Genomic DNA, 10947 nt, shown 5'->3' with positions numbered 1-10947 from the left:
CATAAACATGATGTTGAAAAGTAATTGCAATGGATTCTAGCTACAATGAGTTGTTAGAGACCAAAAATTGAATTCGAAACAACAATAATTAAGAAATGGTGAAACCAAAGAAAAAATGGGTGAACCCACCCACAAAATTTCATCATGTTTTTAATTCAAGTTCATCCCGACCTTTCCAATCGCGCACCAAATTTTAGTGCCTTACCCTCTCTCTCTCTCTCTCTCTCTCTCTCTCTCTCTCTCATGGGAAGTACCCAGATCTACATCACAAATTTGGGAGAACGGAAGAACAATATCAAAATCAATCACGAATTACAGCCCAAAAACCGATTACAGTTTTGAATCCGCTCATTCTATTGATTTCGCCAGATGGGTTCCATTTGGTAGCAATACAAGACCAAAACCCCCAAATTCAACCAACCCACACAGGTGAGGCTTTTCTCTCTGGGGGAATCACGAGCCCCTCTTCGAGATCATGATTTTTTTTTTTTAAACGGCGAAGCAAAAATTTTATTGATAGAAAAAAAAGATTACAAAGCAAATTCAAGTTGGCAAGAAACCAACAAAGAAAGCATCCAATGGACCTAGCCCAGATCATCAAAGAGGTCTGAAAAAGTATAAATATAACAATAAAACCCACAAGAAATCCATTACCCAAATATAACATAAAAGCCTAAAACACCGAAACCCAAGCTCAAAAACTAAAAGACATAACCTATAGACAACGTAGGCCTAACCGGAGACCAACTCATAGACAACATGAGCCAGCCTAACCAACAACCCTACCCACCACCAACTGCGGCCACCTGGAGTGAGGCGGGCCGCTGCCACCACCGTCTCTGGAGCCTGGGGAACAAGCCCTTGTTGCTACCTTAAAGAACGGCTCGATCACCCCACAACAAGCCGCCCCACTGCAACCCACCCACAACCTCCATCACCACCCTTCACCAGTATTGAGCCACCACCACCAATGGCCTAACCACCCCACCACAACCAACCACCAACCACCACCCACCTCAGAACTGCTACCTGATCCACACCACAACAGCCTTTCTCCCACAGCCCATGCCTCCATCTTCAAAACTTGCAAAAAAAAAAAAACCCTAGCCCCAACAATCCCCAAAACAGCCGCCACCATCCCACTACCGATCACCACCAAGCAGAGAAACCTCCACCAGAAAACCCACCTAGGCCAAGGAAAAAGAACCACATTGACTCCGGCACAACATCCCTTGCGAAATCCAAGGCTCCAACAAAATCCGACATGCCGAAACCACCCAAAGAAAGCACCAGATGCAGCCACACACTGCATTTACATCAACGACCACCATCTACCGCTAAAACCCCACGCTATTAGGCCGATCCGAGATACCCAGGAGTAAAACGAACGAGGTTAAAGCGAGATCATCTCCAGAACCCCCACACCACCCACGCTGTTAAGCCGATATCGGAATCCCCAAAAGATAGAAACCGACGGGTGGAGTGGAGATACCTGATAGGAAATGAGAGCCAAGGCGGTGAAAATGGCGGCAGAACGACGACGATGAAGGAGACGGAAGGGAGAGAGGGAGAAAGAAAAGGAAAGGGAAGAGAGAAAGGCCAGGGGGAGGAGGGAAGGAGGCGCACCTCCCCCCGGCGATGGTGCCCAAAGCTAGAGTTAGAATAGAAAGATAGAGAAAGAGGCACACTAGAGAGAGGAAGCTCCTCCTTTGAAATCATGATTTTCTTGTTTGTTTTGATCGACAAAATATTGGATTACAAATAGTATGCAACATACGGACAAAGAAACCATCAGCATTTTCTGGTGACAATGAAACGGTAACTTAACGAATGGGGGCATCCGGATAATAATTTCAAAAGTAAGGGAGAACAGTAATATTTCAAAAGCCTCAAGGAGGTATCCGTATTTGTCAGAAACCTCAGGCGAGGTCAATGAAATTTACCTTCCGTCGGTTATTATTCTAGGAACACACACGCTGAAAAGAACCACACGTCTCACTTGAGAAAAAAATCGAGCTGGCGAAATTTGAGTTGGCTAAAGGAAGAATTGGGTGGACCCTAGACCTCAACAGCAGCCAGCAGGAGTGGTAATCTGTTATAGGGGTGATATGGTAAAGATTTCGTAATAGTACAAATGAAATTAACATCGATTACTAAATGAATAAAAGTTACGCTCAATTTAAATCTGGATATTTACGGAGCACATTCAATATATTAACTTGGTGTAACAAACGGTACGTCGGTGCCCAAGCATAGTATTAAATAAACTACACATCAAGAAATTTGAGCTGGCGAATGGAAGGATTCGGTGGACCCCAGATCCGAACACCAGCCAGCAGGAGTGGTAATATAATGATCTGACGTGGCACAAGTACTAATTTCGGTTTTACAGTATGTTCCAGTTAAACAAATAAAAATGTTTCTTAAAAAGGTAATTTTGCAAGTGGGATTGAATTAAGATTTGCAATTAAATTCCAAAAATACGACCTCCCACACAAGGTAAAGCCTGTAAACATCAGTAGAAGTAAAATGTCAAAAAAACAATACTATATATACAAAACTAGAATGCTATTCTAAACTACAAGACTGTAGTCGAGGTTCCGAGAACTCTTACATTATTCATGCGGACCAAAAATAAAAAAATGGAGACTACAAAAATTTGAATAGTGCCTATAAGCTAGAACAATATAGAAATCAAGATTTTCGGTATTTGAATCAAGATACATAATGATAGCAATGATATAGTCATACATTGGCCAATATCAGCCGATATGTAGGTAAATAACTGTATAAATAATGGTTTAAAATTCCATTGCTGAATGGCCGCTGGAGAGTGAGAAATCAAGACCGATCTTGCAGCCTCATATAATCAGCATAAAACCGTGGGGTTTCTTCTTGGTGAGCAGTATAGGCATACCCTCCGTGACTGGAGATATCAAGCCCAGCAACTTCCTCATCAACAGATATCCTCAAAATCCTGAGCTTGTGAAGGGCATAGAAAAGAGGGCCCATTGTCAAACTAACCCAGCCCACAATTACCAACACCTCGATCACTTGGCATCCGAGAAGGCCCCATCCCCCGCCCAGAAACAGCCCGTAGGGCCTCGTCACTCCGCTCTCGCCCGAGTCGTAGGCCTGAACCACAAACTCCTCTTTTGCGAAAAGGCCCGTGAATATGAGGCCCCAAGCCCCACACCCGCCGTGTAGCTGCGTCGCCTCCAGTGGATCGTCGAATTTAAGTTTTAGGGCCAAGATATTGAGCCCGATCAGGACCCAGGCGGCGAAAAACCCGCAGACGATGGCGGCCCATGGTTCCACCACCGCGCAGCCGGACGTGATCGCCACGAAACCGCCGAGCAACCCGTTGCACACGTCGAGGGCATCCCAGTGACCCACTAGCAACCGTCGGCCGAACAATGTTACGATTCCGGCGGTTGAACCAGCGAGAGTTGTAGTTACTGCGGTTCGGCCCACTCCGGTCCAGTTTCCTTGGTCTGTCGAGTCGGGGTAGGGCACAAGGATTTTAGCATAGGATCCCGGGTTGAACCCGAACCACCCGAACCACAGCAAGAATGTCCCGAGCACGACGAGAGTCGCATTGTGGCCCCGCATTGGGACGGGCTTACCAAACGCATCGAAGCGGCCAACTCTTGGGCCTTCAATTAACGCGCCCCAAAGCCCGGCAATCCCGCCCACCAAATGCACCACACCACTCCCAGCAAAGTCAATTGCGCCCGACCCGAAAACCAAGGTACTTGAGCTCGGACTCAGCCACCCGCTCGACGACCAGACCCAATGGGCCACAACCGGGTAAACGAACCCGGTTAGGAAAAACGAAAAAACAAGATAGGCGCTGAACTGGGTCCGTTCGGCTATGGACCCGCTAGTGATGCCCGCAACGGCAATGGCGAAAGCCCACTGGTAGAGAAAGTAGCTGTAGTCGTAAGAGCTGTTCGGGATATCCTTGAGGGCGAAAAATTGGGTCCCGATAAACGGGTTGGAATCAGTACCGAAGGCGAACGCGAAGCCGAAGAGGTAGTAGGAAATGCTGCCGACCACGGCGTCGACGACGTTGGTGAGCATGATGTTCATGGCGTTCTTGGCCCGGACCGAGCCGGCGCAGAGCATGGCGAAGCCGAGCTGCATTACGAAGACCAGGTAGGCTGAGAAGAGGAGGTAGATGGTGTTGATTGAGTCTGTGACACTTACTTCCCATGAAGCCTCCATTGATGAGAGAGGGGGGGAGGAAAGATTGGGAGAGTGGGGGAAGGTAGAGATGGAGATGGCAATGGGGATGGAATTGGTTGGTTGGTGAGGTATGGAAGGGGAAATGGGAAGATATAGCTGGGGGTGATATTGTTGGATTGGAATTTGGATGGTACTCCCATGTTGAATGGTAGCTGTTAGCTTATGACCCACTAGTAGGGCATTTCTTTCTTCTTCGTCTTTATCTTTATTTTTTTTCCTCTTGATGTTGTTGGCTGGTGGTGCATTATAATTCAATGATTTGGACCTGGGTTGATAAACTTTGAGGTGAGGTGCTTTGCTTCCTCATTGGGTTAAGACTAGGAGAAATTTTTCAGTGCCGAGCAGATATATCCCACGTGATACCGGTTCGGTGTATTTGAGCCGTCTGATATATTTTTAGACGGCTCGGATTGAAACCTTCTCTCTCCTCTCATCCCAACACTTTTTTTCTCTTTTTTCTCTTTCCAAATCCGAGCAGTCCAAAAACGCAATGGACGGTTTGGATGCGCTGAGCAGGCACTACGTGGTACCCACTCTGCACTGAAAAATTCTTCTAGGACTAGGGACATGGACATGATCAGGCAAGTCCCCACTAGAAATTTTTGGGTGTCGAATGGGTACCATGTGGCGGTACTCGTCAGCGATTCCAGTCATACGTTCAAATATATTTTAGACGGCCCAGATTTATTCTCTCCCTCTCCCCTCACCTGACCACTCTCGCTCCTCTTTTTTTTTTTTCTAAAATCTGGACTGTCCAAAATACATTTGGACAGCTTGAATCGCCGACAGGGTACCACGTGTGTTGTACTACCCGACACCCAAAAACTTCTCATGTCCCCACATACGTCCACAGGGTTTTGAATTCTCGATGCTAATCATGTGATCTAGTATTTTTTTTATGAAAAATGATTTTGGCACCCCACTTTTTATGATGATACTTCATAGCTTGTCTTTTAGTATAAAAATTATACATAACAAGACACACTAAAAGAAATTTTAAAATGCCTTCATAAAAAATTAGATTGCCAAAATCATTTTCCTTTTTTATTTGTTATTAACAGAAGAAGCAGATGGTTTAGATGGATTAAGCCATTCTCAATGCGAATCATGTGACCTTTTTTTTTTTACTTGTTATCAAGCTAGCTTTTTTTTTTCCCCACCTTCTCAATAAGAATCATGTGATCTATTTTTTTTTCTATAGGGTTTTGAAGGATTAAAAACAGAAGAAGAAGGTAAACCATAAGATGAACTCAATTAAGAAAGAACAGTCTTGCTATTGTTAGCCCATTGAGCTGACGATAAACATACTAGAAGACGAGAAAAACAAGTATTTTTGTGTACTTTTATACCCTTTAATACACATTCACACACTCACTATTATCAGCCCATTGAGCTGATTTTAGAATTTTTCAAGAAAGAAATGCTTTTTATGCATTATGAGGCACAATATAAATCAAGATAATTTTTCTTCTCTCTTCAATTGGGATCACTCTACAGTACCTTATTTATTACTAGCATTTAAAAGTTTTAAAGTACAAACCAAATGGATTGTCTGGGTCCCCACCCCCATAGGTGGTTTAAAAGTTTTATGATTCGGTTGGATTGCTATTGCATAGGTTTTAAAATTATGTGTAAGTCACCATAGAAGAAGGAAAATGATTTTCACACTCTTTTTTTATTTTTATTTATTTTTATTAAAAAAATGATTTTGATATGATAATTAAGGGGGTCACTCCGTGTCAAAATGGTTAATAATCGAACCGATCGAACCATTTACGCCTCTAATTTTTGCAAACACGTATATCTTCAATTTTTGAAATAATTCTAGTCACTCATTGTTGGACACAAAAATTATGTAGCTAACATTATCAAGTTGTGGCTTTTGTTTATTGAATTTTCTATGATCTGAAATATTACCAACGAAAGGGATAACCAAGAGTGCCAACGGTTGGTTCATGACCCATGAGCCCACATACTATGCTGCTGACATTAATTCCTTTTCGAAATACAAAAATCAGAAAGTTAGAGGGCTGCATTGCAAACTAGAAAAATATCAAGGGACTTATTGATAGTTTTTGTCACCTAATTATATTGGAGTATTTGAACTGTAGTTACAGAAAATCTAGGGTTTGCCTGGTCCTCTCTCTCTCTCTCTCTCTCTCTCTCTCTCTCTCTCTCTCTCTCTCTCTCGTGTTCATGATCTGTGGGTTTATCGAGGGCGATGCAAATCCACCGGGGCTTTGAATAGTTGAATTTGAAACTCTCCACTCGAATCTCCAAATTGTTTGGAGGAATTTCGTATCTTTGGATTGGAGATATGAATCCGCTGACGTTAGTGAAACGGATTCAGAACATCAATTCGAAAGAAGCGGCGTTGGGTATCTCCGAAGCAGCTTCCTGGCACGCTAAGTACAAAGACTCTGCTTACGTCTTTGTGGGCGGCGTTCCATTCGATCTCACTGAAGGCGATCTTCTTGCAGTTTTTGCACAGTAAGTACTTACTTCATCCTATAACTATATATTACATAGGTGTGATTTTTTTATAACTCAGGTGCCCGGACCAATTAAAGCAGGGGCTTTCCCAATATTGTATACATCAGTGGGTTAGCGGGAAATTAGTAAGTTAACAACCAAAGAGGGTTGGACGTCTCTCCAGAGATTCGAACCCCATACCATACCTCCCCTTGAAAGCCAAGGGATACAACCAGATCGGCTAAGAGTCACATTACATATTATTATATGGGGGTTTTACCATGACTAGCTAAAATTCAGTTTCCAAATTTTACTATGGAACTGTATTATTAAGGTAGTGGTTGCATCGCAGGGTTGTTTTGTGTGCTTTTTGAAGTATGGAGCATCGTAATGGAATGAGCGTTCACCTAAATTGGGGGACTATCATTACATTTGTGACACGCATTATGTCATTTTCTAGCTAACAAAATGTTGAAATAAGTGTTCCACTGGAATGACTATTCCATTTTGTCTTAATTCCAGTGAACCAACTATTTTGGCATCACAATGCTGTGTCTGAAAAATGATAAATTGGTTATTGAGAAATCATGTTTTTGGCTATGGCTTGGGTCTGAAAGGTTGCTTGCTACGCCCACTCCCAAGTGCAGGGGCTAGTTGTCCTTTGTTTCTGTTTGCATTGTAGTTGGCTAATTATATGGCTGGCATTCTACATGAATGAGCATGATTGGTGTACTGATTATGTTCTAAGTTTTGTGAGAACAGAACTTAGAACAGGAGAGATGAAAATGGTGACAATCACAAGTAAATAAACTGTTTCAAATGCCCTTTATTGCTGGGCCATATCCCTACCTTCTCTGTTACCCTTAAACCTCAGTGGTTCCGCAGCACCTATCACAATTAAAACGTATGTAGCGTTGAGCTTGGGATTGTCTAATGAGTCAACCATGCTTGGCTTTTCTTTGGTATTGCAAATATGTCAACCTAAGAGAACCGAAGGCAATACACCACACATAACAAGCCATCGCGGCATGACCAACAACAAGAAGGACTACTGCATTGCGCACTGATTGGCTTATGAATAGTGCATAATTTATTGTCTAACGAAAGAAGTTGGCTTTTGGGGAGAGTCCACAGAAAAAATCTTTGCTCTTCCTTTTTTTCCTTGAAAGAAGGGCACCCAAACCTACTTTCTTGCCCCACGATATCAGTTAGCTTGTATGACATCTCTGATATGCTGCAGTACTTAAAAGCTGCCGAATAGTTGAACAATGAGAATTTCAACTTGAGTTTAGGTTATAACTATAGGCTTTGAAAATAATTGATGCATTTCAAATATTCAATCATTGGACTCTAAGTTTCTTCTTTTAACTTTGAATTATGGAACTTTTGATTTTGCTGACCAAGCATAGACGTAGTAAAGAATGTTTAACTGTGTATTAAAAATACTGGATTGCATAATTTGGATGAGCTACTGTTCTTGTTTTTTTGTTGTTGTGCCATTCTTTGTCTGTATGTTCAACTGATAGTTTCCTAATCCTATCGTGTTTCTCGTTATTTTATTTTTAGTAGGGTTAATTTTTTCCCTTTTGCTCCTTTTTTTTTCTCTGTAACTGATCAGATACGGAGAGATTGTTGATGTTAATCTAGTCAGAGATAAGGGCACTGGTAAATCAAAAGGTTTTGCTTTCGTTGCATATGAGGACCAAAGAAGTACAAATCTTGCTGTTGGTTGGTCCCTCTCTCTTTCTCTTTAGATGTGGCATCCTACTAATAAGAAATAATGTTTTTAGATAAGCTTCCAGTTTATGTTGCGAATGAAAACTTTGCTAATCATCGATCTACTTCACAGACAACCTGAATGGCGCTCAAGTTCTTGGTCGAACCATTAGGGTTGATCACGTTAATAAATATAAAAAGAAAGAGGAAGAAGATGAAGAGACAGAGCGGCAGAAGAGGGAGGCACGAGGAGTATGTCGTGCTTTCCAAAAAGGTGAATGTAATCGTGGAGCTGGCTGCAAGTTTTCCCATGATGAACAAGTAAGATAGCTGATTCTCAAACGAAACATTTTGAGCATTTTTACTTATTCTGCTGCTTTGGTTATTCACCCCTACCATATGCTCTTTCAATGTAAATTTTCGCTTAAATCTTAAACTGGTTTAGTCACTTCTGTTGATGAAGTTGAGGTGAACAACGAGTCACTGCCAGCATTTTCTAATAATCGCATAATGAAAGCCTTGGGTTAAATTTCTCGCTTCTACCAATAAAGCGTTGGAGTTCATATTAGCTTTCCTCATACTTCCCCCCTCCTCTTTTAGAAACTATCGAGGACTGACCATCTTTTCTCTTCAAGGCTATTCTTATGCTGCAACTACTACTTTTTCCATTTAGAAGCATTAGGATGTAGAAATTTGTTTAGAGGCAAGGAAATTGGATATTCTAGAGAATATCTGACATCTTGGCTTGTTACTGAATAATTGTGTTTTTTTGTTTTGTTTTGAGATGGGGAGCTTATTTCTCAATATGAAGCTATCCCAAACAGTGTCATCTGGGTCCTGTGAGAAAAGGTGCTTATTGAATTTGATTCTTTCATCTCTGTTTTCAGAGAGCTGCGAACACTGGCTGGGGTCCTGAGGATAACAAGAATTCAAGATGGGGTAATGACAGGTTTGAGGGTCCAACAAAGACTGAAAAACGATCTGGCCCGCCAATTGCAGAGATTTCCGCTCAAGAAGGGCTTAGATCAAGTGATAAAGATGCAAGAAGTTTCAGAATGAAAGGAAGTGAAATTGGCAGAGATAGCTACAACAAGGTGAGAGATATAAGATCACGAGATGAGGACCGATCAGAGTGCAAAGAGAAAGAGAGGGGTCACAAGGAAGATTATTACAAGCGAGCAGCAGAGAGAAGACCTCCATGGCATGATGCTGAACCAAATTCAAGAGACGGCCATGATAGGAAGGAGGAAAAGCGGTCAAGAAGACATGAGCCGGACTCTGACAACAAAGAAGACAGAGATAGGAGGGGTAGGGACAGAAGGTCAGATCACGATAGGGATTCTTCCCCTCAACATCGTCGTCAAAGGTTGGACGAAGATGACCGTCACAGATCACGCAGATGAGTTTTTTGTTTATAGGACAAGAGTTCTGTGTTTCCTGAAATTACTCATGCTCCGGAATCATGTTCATTTTTCATTCGAGGGTTATGATCCGTTTTGTCCTCCTTATTTTCCAAAGCGGTTGTAGATGGATTCAGGGCTCTTGAAATCTATTTGTGGCGGAAAAAAGCACTGGCCATGTGTGTTGGAGAAGTTAATTTGCTGCCTGATTGTATTGAGATGGTGAAATTTTCAAGTTTTGAAGCTTTCATTTCGATGTCTGTACATATACCCAGATCTCTTTGCTCGGTTGATCTCCGAATACATATGGTGCTATGTACTTCAATGTGGGGTAGATTATCAATGAGAACTACGAAGTTCCCTTCCAACCGATCAACAACATTTTCTATTTCTGTTAATTTTGTACAAGATTATGTAGTGTTCTCTCTCACAACACGCACGCCAGCAAACCCATCCAGAGCTCTGCTAGGTTCCCAGCACCCTTTCTATTCACATCTTAATGACTAATTGAAACATTCCTAGTATCCAATCCAACAAAAGGAAAAATTCATTCATTGATGAGCTTTGCAATGTCATATGGTGGGGATTCTCTGAAATACAGTTCATTCTAATTGAACTAATTTAAGGAGTTTAAGATTGTTCCAACTTCCAAATACACAAGTGCCCAAGGAATTGTGATACAATGCAATTGGTTGCGCACTCGGCATCGTTCATCAGAGACATGCACAAGTACTGGTCAGCAACTTACCAATATTTAATTTACGCGTATTTAGCACTCTCTAAATTGCCATCTTAAGCCACCCAAGCTTTCAAGGAAAGATGTTGTAGTCTACTGAGAGTATTGAGGTAGTTGCCTGATCCCAAGCACTCTCTAAGGGAGGAATCTCATGACTCAGCGCAATATGCACCACCTTCAAATGATCATTCATGTATCCAAATCAACTAGAAACCTCCATACTAGAGTCGCACGCTTGCATTTTCTGCATTTATTTGTATCTCAAATATAACCATAAACTAGTTCAATCTACGAAGAAGAAATAGGGAAATCCAGGAATAGCCATTTCGGTAGCTTCCACATTTTACCCTGGGTCAAGATTGAACCCATAGTTGC

General features: G+C 42.1%; 2 protein-coding genes across 2 annotated transcripts; one reads left to right on the top strand and one right to left on the bottom strand.

The window, feature by feature from the left end:
- Positions 1-2530: 2530 nt before the first annotated feature.
- On the bottom strand, positions 2531-4329 carry LOC131335260 (ammonium transporter 1 member 3). The gene has a single exon (XM_058370534.1). The coding sequence runs from the start codon at positions 4225-4227 to the stop codon at positions 2842-2844; it is 1386 nt and encodes a 461-aa protein (XP_058226517.1). The 5' UTR covers positions 4228-4329; the 3' UTR covers positions 2531-2841.
- A 2037-nt stretch (positions 4330-6366) lies between these two features.
- LOC131322246 (zinc finger CCCH domain-containing protein 25-like) lies at positions 6367-10212 on the top strand. Its single transcript, XM_058353500.1, has 4 exons — positions 6367-6738; positions 8339-8448; positions 8570-8757; positions 9324-10212. Exons 1-4 carry the CDS (start codon positions 6566-6568, stop codon positions 9837-9839), a joined length of 987 nt encoding a protein of 328 aa, XP_058209483.1. The 5' UTR covers positions 6367-6565; the 3' UTR covers positions 9840-10212.
- Positions 10213-10947: the final 735 nt, after the last annotated feature.

The sequence above is a fragment of the Rhododendron vialii genome, chromosome 1a (assembly GCF_030253575.1).
Source record: "Rhododendron vialii isolate Sample 1 chromosome 1a, ASM3025357v1".
NCBI lineage: Eukaryota > Viridiplantae > Streptophyta > Magnoliopsida > Ericales > Ericaceae > Rhododendron > Rhododendron vialii.
This window is presented reverse-complemented; position numbering and strand designations above follow the sequence as displayed.